Source organism: Ostrinia nubilalis, chromosome 28 (assembly GCF_963855985.1).
Source record: "Ostrinia nubilalis chromosome 28, ilOstNubi1.1, whole genome shotgun sequence".
Taxonomy (NCBI): Eukaryota; Metazoa; Arthropoda; class Insecta; order Lepidoptera; family Crambidae; genus Ostrinia; species Ostrinia nubilalis.
In genome coordinates this window covers 7,077,808-7,102,788 of record NC_087115.1, presented here as the reverse complement: position 1 = coordinate 7,102,788, position 24,981 = coordinate 7,077,808, and the positions used below count along the sequence as shown (strand labels likewise).

General features: G+C 40.1%; 2 protein-coding genes across 2 annotated transcripts; one reads left to right on the top strand and one right to left on the bottom strand.

Moving 5' to 3' along the window:
• Window positions 1–464: 464 nt before the first annotated feature.
• On the top strand, window positions 465–20,929 carry LOC135085383 (gelsolin-like). Its single transcript, XM_063980169.1, has 19 exons — window positions 465–577; window positions 3,466–3,540; window positions 5,701–5,893; window positions 6,298–6,413; window positions 7,303–7,480; window positions 8,311–8,402; window positions 8,793–8,906; window positions 9,433–9,564; window positions 9,960–10,068; window positions 10,588–10,708; window positions 11,728–11,869; window positions 13,020–13,158; window positions 13,634–13,728; window positions 14,341–14,466; window positions 15,432–15,549; window positions 15,890–16,032; window positions 18,503–18,613; window positions 19,582–19,707; window positions 20,740–20,929. The coding sequence occupies exons 1-19, from the start codon at window positions 515–517 to the stop codon at window positions 20,794–20,796; spliced, it is 2,250 nt and encodes a 749-aa protein (XP_063836239.1). The 5' UTR covers window positions 465–514; the 3' UTR covers window positions 20,797–20,929.
• On the bottom strand, window positions 20,803–24,772 carry LOC135085384 (MIP18 family protein galla-2). Its single transcript, XM_063980170.1, has 2 exons — window positions 24,411–24,772; window positions 20,803–24,109 (listed from the first exon to the last, which is right to left on the bottom strand). Exons 1-2 carry the CDS (start codon window positions 24,685–24,687, stop codon window positions 23,922–23,924), a joined length of 465 nt encoding a protein of 154 aa, XP_063836240.1. The 5' UTR covers window positions 24,688–24,772; the 3' UTR covers window positions 20,803–23,921.
• Between the last annotated feature and the right edge of the window lie 209 nt (window positions 24,773–24,981).

Genomic DNA, 24,981 nt, shown 5'->3' with positions numbered 1-24,981 from the left:
GGTAACGTTTTTGTATGTTTGTTGAAGTCTATACTTCAAAGTCAATTTTTTTTATTCAGTACCTAGACCCTTTCCAGGGCATTTATACACGTCCCAAGCTTGCCCTACCACCATTGCAGAGCTCAAGTCATTTTTGTCAGTCTCTGAATAGGTTTTGAGTAAAGTTCTGAAACTTTTTCGACAAAGAAAATGTACTTTTCTTAAGTTGTCAGATCAAAAGTATCCTCAATAGCCCAATAAAAAGGTAAAGATTACATAAATCTAACAAATGAAGTCACGAGGAAAACTTAGTTAATTTGTATCCTTATCAGGAAAAACATCAGTACACGCCGGCCATTTTTGAAAGTCAACTCATGTCGCTAAAGTCGCTGAGTTTTCTTTGGAAAACGAATTAGTTCCTTTTCCTGCCGCTGACTTTTCTGTTTAACCTCCTTTTAATGTGTCATGGTAGATTAAAATATTGTTTTTATTATTTTACTCGTGGTGTTAGAGTGGGTAGCAGTGTTTTTGGAAAATGGAGCACCCTGCTTTTGCGGATGCCGGTGCGAGTCCCGGAATAGAAATATGGGGAATAGAGGTTAGTGATTTTAGTTTTATTTGTAGAATAGAAGACTAGAGATAAGTTTAGGAAAATGCCTACTTAAGTATGTACCACCTGCCTACATAAGTACCGGTCATACTGGTAGTTCGTATTACCTGACGAAGTTCAAAATTAAATATTTAATTCTGAACCGGTTCGAGTCCCGGGCGAAGTAGTTTTATTAAAATTAAAAAAATGATAAGTAACGTATCTAAGTATTGGTGTATTATACGGGTGAATTTCAACAAGTGCATATTTTTGCCTAATTTTGGTGGAAATTGTTATTTGTGTATTTTTATTCTTTAATTATAGATCAAATTTATTGGAAACTTATACTGTTTCTAAAATGATTAAGACATAAAATTTTGTCCAGTAGTTTTTTAGATTTTCCTTACACCAAAATTAAGAGAACACCAAAATTTATATTAAAGCACCAAAATTAGAAAATATGCTGTCAGTCGGTCATATCTTAGTGCCAAGCTCAAGAAATGGTTTTAAATTTACCAGCACCGACTCCAAAAATATTAATTATGGTATATTGTCCTAATAAATAAATAACGACGTACTTATTTTCTACTTTTAAGTGATTGTTGGCGTCGGTTTTAATTTTTTTGTTAAAATTATTTTTTTTCATGCTTTTTAGTTGATTAGTCCTTGTTATTGTCACTGAAGAGGGACAGTACCTATGTTTTAATGGAAAATTATAGTCTTAATCACAATCCAAGTGTAAATAATCTTCCTAGCAAAATACAGGCTCTCTACTTTAAATATCGGCAACTAAAAAGTATCAATGTCATGTGTCAATGTATGTATCAACAAATGAGTATTGAGTATCATCTAACTCCTAACTTATGTTGTTTGACCTTTCATCATCAGCTCATCTTAAATACCTGAAATAATACAACTGTATGTACATACCTACCTAAAATATTTAAAGAATTATCCTCCAACTCCTAAGCGTTAAGGAGTTTTACCTTCCATCATCACCTCATCAACATTAGATGATGACTACTTGAATAACTTTAGAAAACGTATTGCATTCCTACAAAATTTGAGGTTTACTCTCGATTTAACTAGGATCCCATCATCAGATCCTGTCTTGGTGACAATGGGACCACCACATAAGTGTACCCTATAGAACAAAAAAAGAATTTTGAAAATCGGTTCACAATTGACGGAGTTAAGTCGGTTAAAAATGCTTTGGTGCACCACCAAAAACACCAAAATTGACTCACCAAAATTAGATTCTCGTTGAAAAAGCTAAATTATATGAAATCTGTTTTAAATATAACAATAACATTTTAACACATGGTATGAAAACAGTTCCTTTACATTATACGAGGAATTCAACTAAAAAGAATAGCTTAGAAATCTTATACAAAAAGACACCAAAATTGCAGAATTGTTGTCCGTTTAAAAAAAAACAACACATTTACGTTTTTGGCGGGAAGACGCAGAGGTCTTGCACCCGTCTGCCGTCACTGCTCGCGGGGGCGGTACTAAACCTAACGAATGATGGGAGTGTTTAAATCCTGTTTGATCTTTAAAGAAACTGACGAGCTATTTCATTATTGACACCAAAATCTTAAATTTTATGCGGACAAAACTTAAGGACGTGACTTAATCACAGTTATTTGGGAAACTTGCTTAATTTGGTAATCTTAGATAATAGATAGATTGTATAATCCAAAAATATACTTTTTCCCTAAGTTCTGTTTTGATCTTCAGCTAAAAAAATACATATTGTAAGAAATTAAGGATGTGGACACTGCACCAAAATTAGAAACGCTTAGTTCAATTATTTTTTGTCGAATTTGTAAAAGAAAATACTCATTAATAATGTTGTCCTCAAAATGGAACCTCTGTATATTTTCGTGTAAAAAAAAATCAAAGTTCTATGTCATAAAAAACATATGATTTTCAGCTACGCCGCTCAAAAAATGTGTTTGGGAAATTGACCCATACCTATACCACAATTACTATGACGCTATGATGAAGTTCAAAACTAAATTAGTACCTAGAACAATTTTTAATCTGAACGTGTTCGAGCCCCGGATAAAGTAGATTTTAAATTAAAAAATAAATGAAACGATCTTAACGTTTAATACGTAAGTTTAAAGGAAATAGTAATTAAGACGATCACGATGGGTTAACGGAACTATTAGAAAGAAAAAACTTAACCCTCCTTCTGACGCAGTCGGGTAAAAAAGAAGTAGAATAATTTTTGCTTCGATTTATTTTTCTGTTTTAAAGAAATTATTAGATACCAGATTAAAAATTATTGATAGTCAATATTAAATAATGGTAGTACGAAACCCTTTGATCCAGGCCGACTCGCACTTAGCTAGTTTACAAATTCACGAAAAAGAGCGATTTGCATAACTTTAATACAAGAAACAAAAATAAACTTGCCGTTCCAAATTTCAGATCGCATAAGATTGGTAATTCATTTATGGGAAAATGTATTAAATTCTTTAATAAATTACCACAAACTGTTGTAGAACTACCCATTCATAAATTCAAAGCACATATTAAAAGTACCTTAATGAAAAAGGGCTACTATAAAGTCGATGATTATTTAAAAGATAAAAATGTTTGGGATACGTTACTGCCTAGCTCGCATAAATATTTATAACTTTGTACATTTTAAAGCATGTAAACCTTTGAAAAAGAGGCTGACAATAGTGACTGAGTTTCTTGCGCTGCTTCTTCTCAGCACTGGCCCATTTATTGTCCTGAAGCAGTTTTAGGGTTAAAATACTGGGACGTGTAAAAGTGATTTTTTTTAAGCCTATTTACAGAAATAAATGAGTTTTAATGAGTTTTAAGAGTTTTAATGAGTTTTAATAATTAGTAGGTACTTTTTAAATATGTATTTCTTTCAGGCGTTCGAGCCCGTAGCTGTGGATACCAAAATGTACGGAAAATTCTTCAATGGGGACTCATACATCATCTTGAAGGTAAATAAGTGAAGGAAAAAACGCAGGTTTTAGTAAAAGGATATTTCCTTATAAATAGGACTTGCTATGCCCGCGACGCGTGAAATAGTAGTTTGAATAATATTTCCCGTTTTTGCAACATTTTTCTTTACTGCTCCGCCCCTATTAGCTGTTGGGTGATGTTATATAAAGCCTTCCTCGATAAATGGGCTATCCAACACAAAAAGTTTTTTGTTTTTTCAATCGAAGCAAACAAATAAACTCTTCAGCTTATGAAACTACCTACATTTTCGATTTATTTCTGGGTTGTCTGAAAGAATCGCTTTCTTGCGATAAGACCAGAAAAACACAGATGCCATTTAAGATAATTTTTAGAATTCCGAGGACTTATTTCCTATCAAAATTATTCATAATCAAATGATAACAATACAATTGGAAATCATGCTAAATTATTTTGATAAGATTTGATTGATAACTGCAATTGTTTTATATTTATTGTAATGTCATGGCCCATAAAATAAATAATACCGTTTATCAAAAAATGCCAATATGAGGGTTTTCGCGAATGAATAATCCGCGAAAATACGTAGCCGCGAGGTCCAAATGCTGCATGATTGGTTATTTTTGTCATGACATTGACATCTAGCGGATCTTTCATTCGCGAAAACCCTCATTGTCACGAAACCAAATTACTTGAAAAGGACTAGCGCATAATCCAGCCAGTGTCTGAGGTAAGGGAGCGACACGGGAGGATGTTTTTGAGACGTCACAAGTCAGGGAGACTTCAGATTAAGCTTCAGATTTGTATAGATGACCCACGCTGAACTGTCCCACCAAACTCAATGACAGGGGGGCGCTACCATCGTTCAACTATATGGTTTCCAACATGGCAAAAATCGGAACCAGCGATCCGGTATTGACGGTGGCGCCCCACTGTCAATGTCATGCATAGGACAGTTCAGTATTTTGGAACTATATGCTCCGTCATGACACGATAATAATATGTCAAAGTCACCCCTCCCGTGCCGCTGCCATACTTCAAGCACTGACTGAGTTTTCTAGAACGATAGTCAGAACCACGCTTGTTAGGGCAAGTGCCTATTTCCCTTCAGTGGGTCTAGACCAATGATATTATATAAAAACAAAAGCAGATATGTTATAAGCGCTCGCGCTGTGAATACTCAAATACGTCCCAATTGGGACGTCTTGTGTTTAGTCTTCGTGTGGCCTGCGTCGTGCGCAATCGCGTGTACCACACCGTAAGTTCCTGTGTTCTTACCAAAATAAATAAAAAATGCCATCGTGTGTGTTTCGAAAGTGTACCAATTATGACTCTAAAGTAAACAAAATACAAGGGATCTCTTACCACATGTGATTATGCAAAATTATTTAGTATTTATATTTTCAAATTTATGCAAACAATCAAGACGCCATGCGCCATGTTCAAGTTAAGAAAGAGAAAGCGATCTTGTTTTGACGTTAGAGCGATAAGGATGCGTGCGATGCGGACATAGATTAGTTAGTGCAGAATCGTTAAAACTATAGCTATCTCTTTCATTTGCGTGCTATTTCGTATCTTTTGTTTCACTTATCAGTTACATTTGTCAATGTGTGCAATTTGGAATAGCTCGGCATGGATTAAAATCGTAATTTCTATGAACGTAACATATCTATAGTTCTATAATATCATTGGTCTAGACAAAGTGCAAATTATAATCGCAAACCAGTCGAAAAGTGGTCGAAAAGCCCCTTTTTTGTATGGAGTTTTGACGGATTCGATTTTCGATTCGATCAAAAAGTGCGTTTTGTCTAGGGGGGCAGAGCACTTCTTCTTGTCGTGCCGACAACAAACCTACACAATGTCAGCCCAAAACTCCACTACAAGAGTGGCGTTGTCAGTAGCCTTCATTAAATCTTCCTGCGTGCAGTTGCTTCATCGACTTCTTTCGTTTCGATCGATACCTGTTGGACAATTTAGCCCACTTTAGGTACCGCTGCTTAATAGCCTACTATTTTCAGCCACAACCTTGAATCAATATCGATTTTCTTCAGGTAGATACTAAATCGATTACTTTTTACGCCGAAAAACGACTATTTGAGTCAGAGCCTTCATTAAATCTTTTTGCGTGCAGTTGCTTCATAGACTTCATAGCACTAAATAAAGAATTTAACCTCCTCCAGACCACAGGCAAGGGAAATTCTACCCTGACCTACGACGCTCACTTCTGGCTGGGTAGCAAGACGACCCAAGACAAGAAGGGGGCTGCTGCTATCCTCACAGTCACTCTTGATGACATGCTGAGTGGAAGAGCAGTCCACCATAGAGAGATCCAGGGTCATGAGTCTAGCCAGTTCCTGGGGTACTTTCAGCCAGGTAATTTGGACTTTATAACTATAGCACAACCGCAGCTTTTACTGTGAAAAGACGGAGCTACATTTTTCGGCTACTTCCAATCAGGTATCAGTAGAATTTAAACCATATACACCAGATCCCTGGATTTTTCAGCGAAAAGGTGGTGCAAGATTCATTTAAACTTCAATAGCATTCTAGATACAACTCTTCAGCTACTTCCAGCCAGGTAATTCTTCTGCAGAGCGTATTTAAGCAGCAAGGAAGGAGCGTATTTAAGGCCTAATTAAAGTAACTTAACGTATTGAAAACTGGGGGGTTAGACCAAAGGCTAAAAGTCCTATTCTGCGAGCATTCTAGGAATTAATAAAAGTAACTAAAGAGAACTAGAATTAGGTACTATCATAATTTCTTTCCACCTTTGTCAGCCATCAGATACCTGGAGGGCGGCAGCGAGTCAGGCTTCAATCAGGTGGAGATCAACGCGGGCGCTGAGAAGCGGCTCCTCAAGCTGTCTGGCTGCGAGAATATGAGGATTGAGGAGGTAAGAATTAGAATCATCATCATCATTATTTCAGCCACAGGACTGCTGGACATAGAAAGACACGGGTCTTTAACGCTTCTTGACGTTTCTGCTGCAACATAGCAGCCGAAACGTCAAGCCGTGAGTAAGTACATAATGTAACTCATTCATAAATGTCGCGTTTAAAGACCCCTGTCTTTTTATTTTAGTTTGCTGGACCTAGGTCTCCCCCAATGATTTCCACATCGCCCGGTTGGTAGCGACCTGCATCCAGCGCCTTCCTGCCTGCCGCTACCTTTATGAGGTCGTGGGTCCACCTTGTGGGTGGACGTCCTACGCTGCGCTTTCCAGTGGCCTCTACTCCAGAATAATAGAAGAATAGAATAGAAAAACTATATTTGCCTCAAAAAATACAGAAGACCGTAAACACAAACCGATCGAGCTAAATGCACACCTCGCTGAAATACGACTCTCCCTCCCACTTACCCGGACACCCCATGTTCGACCCGTTCGTACCAAAGCGTCGATGTGACGTCACGGCTGCCAGATACGCAGTTAACTCGACCGATTTGTAGACATAAGTGCTTCTAGTGCTAAAAATCCTCTAGGGTCGTGCTTCTGCAATGGAAACAAAATCAATGTTGGGTTCCAACACTAACATTTGTCATTCATTCATTCGTTCGGTCTTGTGACGTTTGTATTTGAGCGCCATCGCGCCCAGTAGCATTTCTTACTCCGGCCATTACACTTGTGCTGTATTTATCTTAAATTGTGCAGACCTGGCAATAAACTAAATTTGTAAAACACGGCCTTTCAATCCTTACAACTCCGCTGCCCTACCTGGTCCTTCGAGCCGGTTTCGAAGTGTAATGGCCGGAGTAAGAAATGCTACAATGTTTTTATCCTCCAGGTCCCAGCCGAAGACGCCTCCTTGACCAAGAACCACTGCTTCATCCTAGAGAACGAGCACGACATCTTCGTGCTGATGCCTGAAGGAGCGAAGGCCACTCATAGAAGGAAGATCATAAGCGTCGCCAACAACTTGAGAGACGAGTACCATAATGGACGGGCTACTATTGAAATCATAGGTTAGTGAGCATGCAAACTAAACAAACATTAATCAAACATGAACATGACCGAAGAAACTCTGTGCAGATTCTGCCATACTGAAGAAGAAACGGCCATGCATGTTCTCTGCTCATGCGGCCCGCTTATGAGCAAAAGAAGTATCCATCTCGGGCGACACATCATGCACCCGGATGAGATAGCAGATATCACGCTCCGAAGAATCTGGAAATTTATAGACTCAACGGGACTAAGCAGTGAACTCTAAACACAAGGGCTGCCACAATAGATCAAACCTGGTCGAGCTGGCGCATATGAAGGCCCAAAAAAAACCCAATAATAGTGAGCATGTGGCCACTTAGGGGCGAAATAGATCTCTCTCTTACCTCCCCCTCTCACAGCTTTCTCCCCTTTCTCTCTCTCTGTCTTCCCTATTATCTTCCTCCCGCTCTGTTTTCCCTTTCTCCCTCGCCAACAACTTGCGGGACGAGTTCCTACCTTAACGGTGGGCCACTATTATCGAGATCATAGGTCTGTATGTCTCCTGTCGTTCTTTCTTTCTTATCTCTCTCTCTCTCTCTCTCTCCTCCCTCTCCCTCTGCTGTCGTTCTCTCTCTCTCTCATCTCTCCCTACTCTTTCTGCTCTCTATCTCTTTCTTTACTCTCTCTCTCTAGGCATGAGTAAGATTCCCATAAATTAAGCCTCTTATAATAGCTTGCCTGTTACTTTTTCATGCTTATAACTGAACCGTTTTCGGTGTAATAATTGGCACCTAAGCTTAAAATAATTCTTTCTTTTCCAAGGTTCAAATTAGTAATTGTTTACAGAATATAATGTTGTCTTCTTTTCCAGACGAGTTTTCATCTGATGAGGATTGGGATCTGTTCTTCGAGTCCCTCGGATCCGGCTCCAGGGACACTATGTCTGATGACGACACTTCTCTGGTAAGTACTTCAAGTATCATCATCATCGTCATTATTTTAGCCATAGAACGTCCACTGCTGAACATAGGTCATCCCCAATGATTTCCATAATCACCGGTTGGTAGAGGCCTGCATCCAGCGCCTTCCTGCTACCTTTATGAGGTCCACCTTTGAGGGGACGTCCCATGCTGAGCTTTCCGGTATGCAGCCTCTACTCCAGAACCCTGCTGCCCCGTGCTTGCTAATCCGTCGGGCTATGTCAGCGACTTTAGTTTTTTTACGGATTTCCTCATTTCTGATTCGATCACCTAGGAAACACCAGCATAGCCCTTTCCAAAGTACGCTGCGCAACTTTGAGCTTCTTTATCAGGCCATGCTCTTGTATGAAAACTAATATCTTGTGTTTTTCAGACCTACACCAGAGAAGACATATCGGCGGTGTTCCTGTACAGAGTGCTGTTTGGAGACGAGCTCGACCTTATCTCGTTGAGCAAGCCCTACCAGCAGAGCCAGCTATCTTCTTCGGTAAGTTTTAGTTCTGGCAAACAAAATATTGCATTCGTAAGACTTTGCAAGACCAAAGTAAAGTTAGATAGACACACATTCTATTGCGTATTGCTTATTCAGGGCAGATATGTCAGTACCATCCGCGACAGCACCTCACTTAACATCAGGTGCGATTGCGGTCAAATACCTGCCTTGTTATGCATAAAAAATACTGTAATCAAACCTCGTTGTGGATTATGCAAGAAATTCTTTAGCAAAAGTTTTGGTCCTTCGAGCCGGATCACATATAATTTTGGCAATCTAAGTCCTTTAAACGCTATTAAAAATACATGATTAAACTCTTAGTCTTTTACAAAAACTTGTAGTCTTGTTGGATGTCCAAATAAAAAAATGTTGGTCCTTCGAGCCGGATCAAAAACAATTTCTGCAATGCAAGCTCGTTTTCAAATGCAATTCTAAATGTTATATAATTTATTGGCAATTGGAAATAAGGATGACATTACTAGTAACTAAGGTTTTGACTTATTTTCTTTTACTGTAACAGGAGGTGTACATCCTGGACACTCCTTGCTCGGGAGTGTACGTGTGGCTCGGCAACGATGTGGATGCGGAAACGAAGAAGAACTACAACGACATCGTGCAGAAGTACTTCGGAATGAAGGACTATCCTGACTGGGTACGTATGCAGTGAATAGGATAGATGACAGCAATAGGCTAGTTGACCCAAACAATAGGCTAGTTGACCCAAACAATAGGCCAGTTCACCCAAACAATAGGCCAGTTCACCCAAACAATAGGCCAGTTCACCCAAACAATAGGCTATCGTTGACACCACCATCAGTAAGTATAGTCTTTCTAGGTAGATGACAGATTAAATTGTTTTTTATGGAGATTATTTCTTGGTTATTAGTTGATAGTGTTAACTACCCAAAGTACCTACCCAAACAATAGTTTTTAATATGAAGTGCCAAAACCTAAGATTTGTGTAAAAACCTACCAACTGAATAGGTACGAGTAGACTATTTAATATAGACTTAAAGATACCCACGGATTCTTATCCTTATTTGCCAGGTGCACGTGACCAGGGTAGCCGAAGGCATGGAGGTGTCGAACTTCAAGCAATACTTCCACAACTGGGATACCGTGGGCGACGGTGCTAACAGCAGGCTCTCTGAAACTGGTAATGAAATTAAATTAGCAGTTAGGTCCTCTAGTTACCGATAGATGGCGCCCACCGTTACATTAGCAGGGAGTTCTTGGAGCTTCCAATAGATGGCGCTGTTGTCAACTATTAAATAGGCTTTTAAAAAGCACTTTTACACTTCCCAGTTTTAACCTACCACTGCTTCGGGATAATAAATGGGTAATAATTACATTAATTACGTAGTAGTCCCGTAAGTTTCCAATAGATGGCACTGTGCTGAGTTACATCGCGGTATGTTTGATTTCCGATGTCCTTTTCTCCTACCTGACTAACACTCGCTCAAGGATGCTCTAATTACGAACAATCAGGGCTGAAACCTCCAAGGTCAGCTCTGCTTGCCTATAGCTTTTGTACCTATAATCTTCCTTCCACGCAATTTTACACCAATGATCGAAACTACAAAGCTTAGCCGTCCGCCAGTAAGTTTTACTAAGAATTAGATTCTTCTAGTAAGCTTCAAGAAGCCAAGTTCTTAGCTGATGTTCTTCTGTCCAGATTTCGCGGTCTACTCAGCGGATGCCGACGAGTCAGCGGCCGCCGCCAAGCGCATCGGCAAAAGCGCAGCAGTGCGAGGCTACATGCCTGACCATGGAGAAGGCAGCTTCACTGTCACCAGGTAAGTCATCATGATGGGCGTACCGAAGGGGGGCCAGGAGGGATAGTAGCTACGACGCATACCGACTGGCGGCTACTGGCCGACGAAGACCAGTTTTTTTTTATCCACAACGAGGAAACTCTTGGCCTGTATCTCACCTGATGGTAAGTGACGATCAGGCCGAAGGTGGAAGCGAGCTTCACCCGGAATCCTCAACCACAGAGTGGACTGGCTATCTTACCTTTAACTGCCGGAACAACAATACTGTTAACATTGTTGTTATGGCGACAGACTTAGGTAAGATGGTGGTAGCTAGCTAGGCGGACTTGGAACAAGCCCTACCACCAACCAAACTGAACAGAAAATTCTGCCCCCACTGGAAATCGAACCCGGGACCTCTGCGTCTGAAGCAAGTGGTCTAACCACTAGGGGACTCTTCCCATCAGAACGGCGGGGCATTCCCACTAAAACCAAACGGTGTCCTCCGGACCCTAATGAAACGGAGCCGCGAGTTTTTGTCCTGGCTTTAGGACATTCGTAATTACACTGACTTAAGGAGGTAGTACATTTATCAACCCGGAAAGGGATTGTAACCATATCAACTCGAGGCAGTCAGTAAATTCTATGTATGAAACTCCATACTGAAACGCACACTTATCCGCACCGTAACGTAAACGCTTCGCCTCGCGATTGACAGTGCGCGAAAGGCGATGTAGGTACGATGTTGATCCCTTTCTGAGTTGGAAGTCTAAAGCACACTCACTGCGGGCGCCCGTCGCACAGTCGCGACAGCAATATAATTACCTACACGGGAGCGAGAAGGATGGGTAGCTTGGGGTCATTGGACAAAATTCTACGTGCTCACGGACCAGACTATAGTCTGACTATAGTTGACAACGTAACGTCGCGCTGAAGTCGCGTTGTAGGACAGTCAGTACAGTCACAGATTCTTACGAGTAACTTAGGCTTTAAACTCTTTTTCTTTTAACCTGTTTTGAGACAAATAAATTTTATTCTATTCTATTCTTTTTTTCCTCCAGAATCGTAGACGGTGAGAAGGAAGACTTGACGGAGGAGTTCCAGTCCGGCGTCTCTAAGTTGTACCAGACCGAGACGTACGTTTTCAAGTACCAGTACGCTGATGAGGGAGGTGACGATGGCTTCGTACTGTACTGGTGGATTGTGAGTATTATTATTAACTACACTTACAGTGGCACAAACTACTAGTCTAACTTAAGCGGTTTAGATTTTTCATACAAATGTTTTTTCCCGCTAACTTCCGTTCCCGTGGGAATTTTGCAATATCCTGTTGTAACTAAGCTTTAAGTTTACTAAGGTACCTGCATGTCAAATTTCAAGCGTCTAACTTAACCGGTTCAGATTTTTCATACAAAACGATTTTCCCGCTAATTCCCATTCACGTGGGAATTCCTAAGTATCCTATAACCTGCCCAGGAGTATGAAGAATAATTTTATCAAGTTTCGTTAAAATCCGTCGAGTAGTTTTTGTTTCTATAAGGAACATACAGACAGACAGACAGACAGACAGACAGACAGACAGACAGACAGACAAAAATTTTACTGATTGCATTTTTGGCATCAGTATCGATCACTATCACCCCCTGATAGTTATTTTGAAAATATATTTAATGTACAGAATTGACCTCTCTACAGATTTATTATAACTCTCCCTCGCACTCACCCGCACACCTCCCCGCGTTTGCCCCGTCCGTAGAGCTTCGATGTGACGTCACGACTTCCAGGTGCGCAGTTAACTCGACTGGGTTAATGTCTCTTGAATATTCTTCTCTTGTTTTCGCTACTCAAAAGAAAAAAGAACTTTTTCCTTATCCTCTTCTATTTTATTTTCTCGCTCTAACTTCCTCGCCATACCTATCTTTTGTGAGTTTTATGTCCTTTACCCTTCCTCATTCTGTTTACCCCATCTATCCCGCTCCACCCCTATTTCTCTTCACCCTCTCTCTTTTTTTTCTTTTTTCCTCTACCATCCCTTCCTCTCACTTTTGTGATTTTTAATTTAAACTCTGTCACTCGGGCCAGGTGGGTGGGCAGGCCTCCTACTAGGTGGACCGACGATCTGGTAAACGTTGCGGGAAGATACTAAAAGCGGGCAGCGCAGGACCGTTCATTGTGGAAAACCTTGGGGGAGGCCTTTGTCCAGCAGTAGACGTCATTTGGCTGAAACGAACGAACGAACGAAGTTTCTTACGAGACTTCTCAGCACCAGCCAATATGTTGTCCCGAAGTGCCCTGAAAAGGGCCTAAGTACTTATTAAAGAATAATGAAATAACCCATTATTCTACCTTACAGGGCTCCCAAGCCAGCGCAGACGACAAGGCAGCTGCCAAAGAACTGGTATCAGAACTAGAGGCAGAGATCGAAGGCAATGTGGATGTCGTGAAGATCCCTCAGGGCAAGGAGTCCAAGCACTTCCTCAATATATTCAAAGGTACGTCATCAGGTCATTTAGCCATCATGATCATCATCATCTCAGCCATAGGACGTCCACTGCTGAACATAGGCCTCCCCCAATGATTTCCATGTTGATCGATTGGTAGCGGCCTGCGTCCAGCGCCTTCCTGCTACCTTTATGATGTAGTCGGTCCACCTTGTTGGTGGACGTCCCATGCTGCGTTTTCCGGTACGCGGCCTCCACTCCAGAACCTTACCATTTAGCCTTACGCTAGTACTAAAAGAGAGGAATTTAATTTAGTCAGATGTTTTGTCAGTAAGAAAAACTCTGGTGGAAAGACCTCCCCTAATGATTGATTTTTCCACAATGACCGGTCCTGCGCTGCCCACATCCATGAGCTTCCCGCGACCTTCACCAGATCCTCGGTCCACCGAATCGGAAGCCAACTTACACTAAAGTATATTAGTTTTACACATAAGTAAGTTAACTAACTGTCAGATAACTTTCGCAGGTGCTCTGATGATTCTGTTCGGAGGAAAGGAGACAGAATATAAACCAGTGAACTCCAATAACTCGTACGATGACGACAACATTCGGCTATTCAGGGTGAGTCCTATTTATAACTAAGGAACAGTTAAAAATCTACAATACCTAACCAGAAAATACATAGTAATTTGTCACCGCCTTCCTCTTCATCTCAAACAACTGTCCTCTCCCAGCCCAAGCAGCAGACAAGTTGCAAAAATTGACAGCTTATAATTTTTTCGTTCTGTGACTCCGGGGTATTTTCGTTCTGTGAAGCTATTCGAAATTATTGACACGTTTTGCCATTTGTCTCTAGGGGACTGGGTTTTCAGGAAGGTTATCTTCCTGTATCACTGTATCATTTCAACTTTTCAAATTGCTAATTAATTAATCCCCTTAACCCTTCGTGGTAAGCTAAATATGCTTGTGTTACGAGTGGGCTTACCTCAATAGTCGAGCGCTGGGATTCGAACCCGCTTCCTCAGATCACGAGTCGGCCAGTCCGACACCTTCATCGTTCGGCTATCGTCGCTTTAAGAATCTGCTTAATACCTTCTATCCCGGGACAAACTTGACCTTCACTGGTTGGGTTACTGGCGGTCTAGCTGTAGATCCTGGCTACACAGGAGTTGCAGCGGTGGGAACGAGAGGTGGGTATAGTCCCGTCTATATTCTTTCTATCTATTCCATCAGGTCGAGGGTACGGAGCCAGGAGTGGACATGCGTGCTGTCCAGGTGGCCGAGAAGGCAGATGTCTTGGAGGACGATGACGTGTTCGTTCTGGAGACCTTGGAGAAAGTCTTCGTGTGGAGCGGAAAGGTATGATACTTTAGATGTTTAAATTGAGAAAGAAGAAATATGTTTTTTAGTTTTTAGACAAAGGCAGATAGTTAAAGTAAAATAAAGTCCGATCTGACACCACGGCTGAACCATTTAAGAACCTAGTAAGTGCAGCGGAGCAAATTTTACAGGAGAGCGAAAAAACGCATTTTCATTTGCCCTGCTAAGATGCTTAAAGATTTGGATAACTTCCGATGTTTATATTAAAGATTAGTTACTAAAGTATACTTTATGGAATAAAAGAATATTAGTTAAAAATTGCAAGTTTTATGCTCTTTACTAACACTAAAAAATATTTTTTTGACAAAAGTGCCTCGTAAAAATCAAAATCAAAATCGAATATGAATCAGTACTCATGTAGTCCCCAGATTTTGATATGGTTATCGAGTGTCAGCCAACAGAACTCGAAATAATATTTAAATTACAGTAGCATTTTACCTCTAGTAAGTCACATTGACCATTTTGAAACCTAGTAAGTCCATGCACTTACTAGGTTTTAAATGGTCAATGTGACTTGCTAGGTTTTGATAATGGTTTTTGCAGATTTGAATTGGACTTACTAGGTTTTTAGCAACGCGTTTCTCCGGTGTTAAGTGTAATAGAGCGATTTCTGTCTTCACATCCTGTGGAGACCTTAATTCTAAGGTGATTTATGACAAAAAACGAAAATCTGAAAAAGTGTCCCTTACTAGGTTCTTAAATGGTTCAGCCGACCAATCAAAAATACACGGGCATAGGTAGGCACAGAAGAGCCCTTCATACATACGTTCACACGAACATCCCGTTTGCAGTGTCTTTCAAAAAACCGATCCGTTCGAATTTGTAATTAATTCGAACAACATAAATGTGTGTCCACACAACCATTAACAAATTAGATTGCCGAGGGAACAAGCCCTTAAGGTATACTCTTCATCAACCAAACCTTAACACTCTGATACCCTCAGGAATCAAACTCGGAGGAGCACGAGGCGGCCACGGAGTTCCTCTCGAAGGCTGTCAAGGAGAAGGAGGTGGTGCCAGTGGAACAGGGAGACGAGCCCGACGAGTTCTGGGAAGCTTTGGGTAAGATAGAAAGCTTTGGGTAAGCTAAAAAGCTTTGGGTACCTAAGCTACAAAACTTTGAAGAAAGTTTGCTTTTAAGTAAAAGAAGCTCCTTCTCAGCACTTGCCAAATGTTTGCGCTAGTAGGGCAATAATAAAATAAATAATAAGTAATAGAGCGGAGACCACGTACCGGAAAACGCTGCGTGAGATATTCATCCACAAGGTGGACCTACGACCTTATAAAGGTAGCAGGAAGGAGCCGCTACCAACCGAAATCATTGGAGGAGCCCTATGTTCAGCAGTGGACGTCCTGTGGCTGAGATGATGATGCTGAATTCATTGCATGCAATTCTCTACAGGAGGTGCCCCAGAGGAAACCAGATCCGGCTGGAAGCAGGTCATCAGCCGGCGCGTCACCACACCTGTCACCTTGACAGCTGTCACTGTATCCATAACAGGGAAGGTCCAGTTCGAGGAGTTGTCGCCAGACTTCACTCAGCAGGTTGGTAGATTCTTTCCATACTGAAGACCATGGGTAAGGCATTGATTCAGAGGGCAGTCTGTCACGTTGACAGCTGTCACCGTCACCATCACAGGGAAACGACCTTATTTCTCTGTGGTCTAGTGGTAGGTAAGACCACCTGCTTCAGACGCAGAGGTCCCGGGTTCCATTCCCGGTGGGGGCAGATTTTTCTATTCGGTTTGGTTGGTGGTAGGGCTTATTCTAAGTCCGCCTGGCTAGCTACCACCATCTTACCTAAGTCTGTCGCCATAACAACAATGTTAACAGCATTATTGTGTTCCGGCAGTTAGAGGTAAGATACAGTTCCTCCGTGGTTGAGGATTCCGGGTGAAGCTCGCTTCCACCTTCGGCCTGATCGTCACTTACCATCAGATAGTGAGATACAGGCCAAGAGCTTCCTCGTTGTGGATAAAAAAAAGGGAAGGTCAAGTTTGAGGAGTTGCCGGCTGCCGCCGGACTTCACTCACAGATTTACGATTATAAGTAGTTGTTATATTTACTTAGGCCTGTGGAGGCAAATATGATTTTTAGGCAGGGTACTTAGTACGCACGCGTGTCTGTAGCAAAAAATAATATGAACGGCGCAGTCGTGGTATGTTTGGAAAGCGGAACTAACGAGAATCTGTTCCGTGCACTTGTAAGGTAAACGGCTACTAGTTCGTGATAGTACGTAAGTTCGTAAGTTTTTTTTCTAGCTCAAATAATAAGCAAATGGAATATTATTTATAAAAATTCTTCATTACTGCAAAAACTCTATTATTTAAGCTATCTAAAAAACCAAGTACCAGCATTGTGGCGCCAAAAATGCGAGTAATACGAAGCTTCAAACTCTCAGAGAGCCAAAAACAGCCGTGCGGCTTGCAAAGGTTGCTCTCACCGTAAGGTTAGCGCTCCAACTTCTTAAGCTTATAAGAAGGCGAAGGAACGTCCATTTAAATAAAACTTGTAATAGTGGTTTCATGTGTTCCTTGACAATTTATTTGGCTTAGAAAAAAGTTATATGAAAACGTAGAATTCCTTTAAAATTGCGATTAATTGACTCACGAAATAGCGTACATATTATTTTTCGTGTGTCCCCTATTTCGTGACACTACCGATTCAAGGATATTATGGATAACATTTTGATGCTTGGTTTTTAAATAATTATTTATGATAATTTAAATGTAAGTTATGAAACAAATAATGCATTTATTTAAGTTTCTCGTGACCTAAATTCGGTATATGTTTCGTTCACTAGAATTTATATGACACGAGTTTGAAGTTCACATATATGACCAATTTTAAGATAAATTAGCATAAGTAGTACCAGCATAATTTTGGTTTTATTTCGATTTGTTTTATTTATCTTTGTTTATTTGTATTGTATATGGGATAGATAATAGTTAATTGACACATTTTGACAATAATCCATGAATTTTACCTGGGAAATTTGGAATAATCAGTATCACGAAACAAGGAACCGTATTATTGTTACTTTTTTCCAAGTTCGTGATATATAAATGTATGGTGTTAGGTACTTTTATGACACACACCATCAAAGAAATCGACATATTTTTTAGTTTTTAATACTTACCTACCTAAGAAATTAATTAATTACTTACTTTTATTATGAGTCATTGGCGTATCTGGGGTTATTTTCAGGGGGGGGGGGCGCTATCCTCACTTGAAACAGCTCCAGGGGTGGGATTATGGGGAGAAGGGGGGGGGGGGGGTAAGCCCCCCCACATTTGTAATGGTTATATAAATATTTTCACATATCGCTAGAAATAACAAATCAAAATTTTATGGGTACGAGGGGGGGGGGGGGGTTTAGTCCCTCCCCCTCTATATTTCTAATGGTTATATAAATATTTTCACATATTGTTACAATTAACAAATCAAAATATTATACTAGACACATTATTTCTTTTGAATATTTCAGGTAAGTAATATCGTCAATTTCACATAATTATTTTATTGTAAATTTTTATTATCGTTTTTAAATTTATTAAACCCTTAATCATTATTAAAATATCCTAACTGTATGCATAAAACCTTATCCCGAAATAGGGGACATGAGTTCACGAACTTAGAAACAGAGCAAAATTTTGTCACGAAACAGGATCCAAACAAGAGGTCCGCAGAACAATTAATATAAAAAAAAGTTCAAACTATATAACTATAAATTATGTATTAACTTACTGTCAAAAGACCAAAGTTTAGCATACAAAAGCTTTCATACTGATATCATGCTTGGTTATTTTTAAATAAAATGTTAATGTCGTAAGAGCCTTAATATACCGAAGTAGGGGGCACTTACCTTACAAGTTTTAATTTAGGCCGTAGGTACGTATGTAGGTAGAGGCTATCAATTTTCAGGGGGGCAGCTGCCCTCCGCTGTCCCTCGATACGCCCATTGCTGGCTAGATTAACTATAAAGTGAAACTATTTTATTCTGTTTATTCCACAGGACTTGTCGGACGACGGAGTGTACATCCTGGACGCAGGCGAGGAGCTGTACTTCTGGCAGGGCAAGAACACGCCGGAACGAGTCAAGGCCGCGAGGGAGAACATCATCAAGGTAAAAACTATATTTTATAAAGTGATTTTGACTAACGGCCTTGGTCAAAATCACTTTTGACTGATTTTTGAAGTCAAACGTGGTTTTGACCGATTATGAGTTTTGACTGTAACAATAATAATACCAAACCGTAAGGTACATGCACCAAATTGGCATCTGCTCAGTACAAGCAGTACAAGCCGTGACGGCAGAGAGCGCGTCACGACCACTGGTAATTCTGCGGATGCCAGTTGAGCAAAACGGCGAAGCCCGTCCAAGAACAAAAGTGATTTTAAAAATACAGCTTTGTATAATTACTAAAGCCCGGTCTGTGAGCACGTAGAATTTGGTCCAATGACCCCAAGCTACCCATCCCTACGCTCGCGCGTAATTATGTTGCTGTCACGACTGTGCGACTGGCACCCGCAGTGAGTGTGCGAGCGCGACTAGGGTTGCCAGGTCCAAAATCACAAAAGCCGGACTTTGTGCTTCATTTGGCCGGACATTTTACCCTAAAAGCCGGACATGTGACGGGGGGGGGGGTTTGCAATTAGTGAATTAGTGTCAGCTCATGAGTGAGTACCTACTATCATCATCGGTTGCTAACCAACATCCTGATGCGTGCGCTTCATATTTTATGATTCTGTGGCTCGACTTTCGCCTGGCGCGGCAACCAAATAAAAAGCCTAACAAAAGCCGGACAGGCCGGACAAGGCAATATTTGGCCGGACAAGTCCCTAAAAAGCCAAACATGTCCGGCTAAAGCCGGACGTCTGGCAACCCTAAGCGCGACAGCAACATAATTACGCACGAGCGATAAGGATGGGTAGCTTGGGGTCAGTGGACAAAATTCTACGTGCTGGCTGCTGACCAGACTACACCCCTGAGATGGACGTTATTTTACAAAACTACACTCTATATTTCCACCACCGAGACTAGATAACATAAATGAGCCAGTTACATAGACAATCTTATTTTTTCTCCCACAGGAGTACATAGAGGATGACGGGCTGGACCGTACAGTGGACTCGGCTATATCGGTGGTGGTGAAACAAGGGAAGGAGCCTTCGGTGTTCAAGAAACTCTTCCCAGAGTGGGACGCAGACATGTGGGATGTGAGTTTTCCGTATCTTTTTTTATTTCAGGGTCACCAATGTAGAATTTGATGACTATCCACAACTAGCTTTCCGCCCGCGGCTTCGCCCGCATGGAATTCTGTCTGTCACAGAAAAACTTTATCGCGCGCGTCCCTGTTTCAAAAACCGGGATAAAAACTATCCTATGTCCTTTTCCGGGACTCAAACTATCTCTATGCCAAATTTCATCAAAATCGGTTCAGTGGTTTAGGCGTGCAAGAGAGACAGACAGACAGACAGAGTTACATTCGCATTTATAATATTAGTATAGATAAGGAAGCTAAGGTGGAATTTTATTGCTTCCTTCCGAGCGGGTGTGTTAAGGTCATAGCAGACATATCAACTCGGAAAGGGATCAACACCGTATCGCCTTTTGCGAGCTGTCATCGCCTTCCGCGCGCTGTCAACCGCGAGGCGAGGCGTTTACGTTACGGTGCGGATAGTGTGCGTTGCAGTATGGAGTTGTTTCATACAAAGAATACTGACCGCCTCGAGTTGATACGGTTACGATCCCTTCACGGGTTAATAGATGTGCTACGCCCTTTAGTTTACACTGAGAGTAGGCGAGATTTTATACTGAGCCACACCCACACAGCTGTATGTAGCTAGTGTGCTAATATTAAATATCCAGTGTAATAGGCTAGTTTCCTAAAAAAATTTTTTTAGTCCGCCATGTTTAATATCAAAAAATATTGGACACATATATTTTTATTTGTCAATCTAACAAATAATTACAGTTATGGTGCGTTGAAGTTCCGCACGACGTCACAACGTGCGGCATTTTTATGCACGCATTGACGTCACGGGCCTCTTCTTATGAACTTTGGCGCGCTTTATCTCTTTTAATTTTCATTAGTTTGAAAAAGTGAAAAATACGTGTAGAGTATTTTTTGATAAGTTAACTGACGGACTAATTAAAACTCTTGCTTTTTGACCCAGGAAACATCCCTATTGTAAACGATACTTTTCTGTTTATTTTTTTCCTGTAATAATTTGCCTTCTCTCTTTCAGAATCAAACATCTTATGACGACATGAAGAATGAAACTAAAGCAGCTAATTCAAAATAAAACAAGTTATTGAAGAAAATAAGAAATATTTATTTACAAGTTTTATTTACTTTTACACAGTATTTTTATTTTTACAGGCATTTAATGACATTTACAAATAATTGTAAGCTCAAATAAAATATTTACACATGAATATTTTTCATTATTTTGGATATCTTAAAATAAAAACAAGAATAAAGTTGAGTTGCACCACCTAACTTTAATAACTGTAACTTGACCAGCGTTTTTTGGTATGAAGTTTGACAGATATTTGACTTTGTCAAAGTAAAAGTTAGATGGTGCAATCAAGCCTTAGACTGGGTTAAGGTTAAAGTAAGATGCTGCAACCCAGCCTCGAGGCTTTAACATTGACAACCATCAAAAATATGTCAAACTCCTTACAAAAAACACCAGTTATCTTTATAGTTACAGTCAAAGTTAGGTGGTGCAACCCAGCCTAAGTACGGTGTATCCGTCCAGTTCAACAAACTAAGGGCTCCTGCACACGACGCCGCCACCGCGCCGCCGCACGGTGGTCCCGATTTAATAAAACATGGACATTGATGCTAGAAGCACGAAATTTTTTTTTATGGTTACTGCTATGATAACTAATAAGGCAAAAAAATATTACAATCCTACGACGTCTATTTCGTAGTAAAAAAAAATATATAGATATTTTTTGTATGGAAGAAATTACGTTTCTGTAATTTTTTCGAAATTCTTAAACGATGTCAAGATGCCGATCACACATGTTATAAAACAAGTGATTCTGAGTATTTCATGCGAAGATACTTGTCACTTATCTCTGCGTACTTTTGAGTTATCGAGGGTTGAAAAATCGATTTTTTATATTAAATATTTCCACGAATAATTGCCAAAGTTACAATATGGTGTATAAGGGACACCTTTGATGACACATAACAACGACTCGCACTCGCGCGCGCTCGTATGCATCAGCTTTTAATCAAATGAAATAAAAAATTAAGGGAAATACTTAATACAATGTTGTATGTATAGGTCCGCTTTCCGTCAAAAAGTAGCTTATACGAGAGGTTGCCCAATTTACAATATGTCCATCATTGATAACTCACACAAATATCATCTCTCTCTGAAGGATAACAAGTTTTTTTTGTTTCCAGAAGCTTTTATTTTAATAGGATAGAATCTCATAAATACTCTTTGAAGTGAGAATGAATCTCAAATTGCGATATTGCCATTTTGACAAATTACATGATGTAACTAGCGCTAACGTTTATCTTCAGGTAGACACAGTTTTAAGTTAAAATATTGTCTACTATTTCACACTGTTTTTCGTTTTGGAACAGTTCTTTGATTATAGGTAGTCGCTAATTTCGTTTTGTTAGACTCTTTCAGTTTAGCACATAAAGCGTAAACTAATTCCTCCTCAGAATGATCTAAAAGTGTTAGAGAGCGCCTCTTCTTCTGCAGAAGAAGAATTTTGCATAAATCTTCAAAAGTTTTTTTATTTATACTAAAAGTCGATGGTTGCACATCTTCTTCCGCAGTCTCATCAACTGAAGCGTCTTCCTCAATATTAACGTTGTATATGCGTTGTGTTAACTCGGTAAAAAACATTGTTTAAATCTATATTTTTACATTTCGGCCAGACCATTTCAGACTAAAATGACGAACGTATTGGCATTGAATTTTCTTCCGAAGATTTGAGTAATTATCAAATCATTAAGTCGTAATTTTACAAGAAATATATCAAAGAAGATATGGTCTGCTTCCAGCAGAGCCCAAAAGACATTTTTGCACCAGAATTCGCATTGGCTAGACTCTGAAATTGTCTGGCCGAATTGTAAAAATATAGATTTAAACAATGTTTTTTACCGAGTTAACACAACGCATAGACAACGTTAATATTGAGGAAGACGCTTCAGTTGATGAGACTGCGGAAGTAGATGTGCAACCATCGACTTTTAGTATAAATAAAAAACCTTTTGAAGATTTATGTAAAATTCTTCTTCTGCAGAAGAAGAGGCGCTCTCTAACACTTTTAGATCATTCTGAGGAGGAATTAGTTTACGCTTTATGTGCTAAACTGAAAGAGTCTAACAAAACGAAATTAGCGACTACCTATAATCAAAGAACTGTTCCAAAACGAAGAACAGTGTGAAATAGTAGACAATCTTTTAACTTAAAACTGTGTCTACCTGAAGATAAACGTTGGTGCTAGTTTTTCATCATGTAATTTGTCAAAATGGCAATATCGCAATTTGAGATTCATTCTCGCTTCAGAGAGTATTTATGGGTTTCCATCCTATCAAGAGCTTCTGGAAACAAAAAAAACTTGTTATCCTTCAGAGAGAGACGATATTTGTGTGAGTTATCAATGATGGACATATTGTAAATTGGGCAACCTCTCGTATAAGCTACTTTTTGACGGCCAGCGGACCTATACATACAACGTTGTATTAAGTACCTACTTCACTTAATTTTATTTTTATTTTAGTAAAAATTGATGCATACGAGCGCGCCCGAGTGCGAGTCGTTGTTATGTGTCATCAAAGGTGTCCCTTATACACCATATTGTAATTCTGGCAATTTTTCGTGGAAATATTTAATATAAAAAAATCGATTTTTCAACCCTCGATAACTCAAAAGTACGCAGAGATAAGTGACAAGTATCTTAGCATGAAATACTCAGAATCACTTGTTCTATAACATGTGTGATCGGCATCTTGACATCGTTAAAGAATTTCGAAAAATTGACAGAAACGTAATTTCTTCCATACAAAAAATATGTATTTATTTTTTTTTACTACGAAATAGACGTCGTAGGATTGTAATATTTTTTTACCTTATTAGTTATCATAGCAGTAACCATTAAAAAAATTTTCGTGCCTCTAGCATCAATGTCCATTTTTTATTAAATCGGGACCACTGTGCGCCGCCGCGCCGTCGCCGTGCCGCTACACTGTTCATACGCACCGAGTAAAACCGCCGCCGCGCCGCCACCGCGCCATAAAAGCATAATTTCGCCCGCGGCGCGGCGGCGGCGCGGCAGCGGTGTTCACGCGGCGCGTATAAACAGTGCAAAGGCGCGGCGGCGGCGCGGTAGCGGCGTCGTGAGCAGGAGCGCTAACAACCTATTATTCAGCAACCAGTGAGTATCTGAATTATCAACCAGCGACACACTGGTTGATGATTTGAACCAGGTTATTATTTTCCAATGCAGCGGCCACTCTCTCTTTGTCTGCTAGCTGTTTATTCACCGCATGCTCAGATGCATGGGATCCTTCAGTCACTCGGACGGTGACCTTGAAACGGCTGGGTAAGGCTCGGAGCAGCTGCACTCGGATTGATAATCCTGGAAATAGAATATGCATTATAAGTATGTCAAAATTCAATTAATGAAAGGTTATTGAGGGGTAAAAGACCCGTAATGTTTAGCTCAGCAGTTTGTTATTAAAAAAATTGTGTCTAGCCAAATATTTATGAGAATAGCTGCAAGCTGTATTGATAATGTAAGAACTGTAATTATTTTTTCAATACCATCCTGCTTAAGGAAACCAGTGCAATAATTTCACTGTATGATACACCTGATCATAGGTCATTTATGACCTTGTTATAATATAAGTTGACTCAATTAAACTAAGAAAAAAACTAACCTATAAGAGTAGCCATACTGCAATGAGGAATAGTCGGTGTAAACGTTACATCCACTGTATTCTCCTTATTATTCACGACTATGTTACTCTCCTCAACCACCCTCAGGTCTTCCAGGGTCAAAGGGTGCTCAGGATCGTTGATATTGCGAATTAAATCGTAAATTTCACGTTCATCAAATTCGTCCTCCATATCTTCGTCAAGCTCGGTTGAAGTCACTTCGCGCTCGGAATTCTTCTCGTAGACATGTGGGTTGATGTTATCAGCTATTTTGGACATGTTTAGGCGTGAAAATATGGAGATAATTGATAAAATGCGAAGGGGGCTCGGGCTCACAACAATAACAAAAATGTGACGTTAATGACATTAGTAAACGTTCTGAAATACACTCGCTTAATCGCAGCAATAGAGCACACGAAAAATAACGATTCTGGGGCTGTCGGACAGCACTTTAAAGGTGTATTTCCTGAAATTACACTCAATTTAATCACATAACATTTTGAGATGACTTTCAGAAAAGGAAAACTGCCAGTCGGACTGCAGGCATGAGGCAGCAGTCCTTTGAAAAGGACA

What these genes read in the sequence shown, in the direction of transcription:
- LOC135085383 (XM_063980169.1), top strand. Translation starts at nt 515, where the DNA reads ATGGAGCACCCTGCTTTTGCGGATGCCGGTGCGAGTCCCGGAATAGAA. An exon ending in ACTCATACATCATCTTGAAG is followed by an intron (nt 3,541 to 5,700) that starts GTAAATAAGTGA and finishes AACCTCCTCCAG; the next exon opens with ACCACAGGCAAGGGAAATTC. An exon ending in AGAATATGAGGATTGAGGAG is followed by an intron (nt 6,414 to 7,302) that starts GTAAGAATTAGA and finishes TTTATCCTCCAG; the next exon opens with GTCCCAGCCGAAGACGCCTC.
- LOC135085384 (XM_063980170.1), bottom strand. Translation starts at nt 24,687, where the DNA reads ATGTCCAAAATAGCTGATAACATCAACCCACATGTCTACGAGAAGAAT. An exon ending in CAGTATGGCTACTCTTATAG is followed by an intron (nt 24,110 to 24,410) that starts GTTAGTTTTTTT and finishes TTCTATTTCCAG; the next exon opens with GATTATCAATCCGAGTGCAG.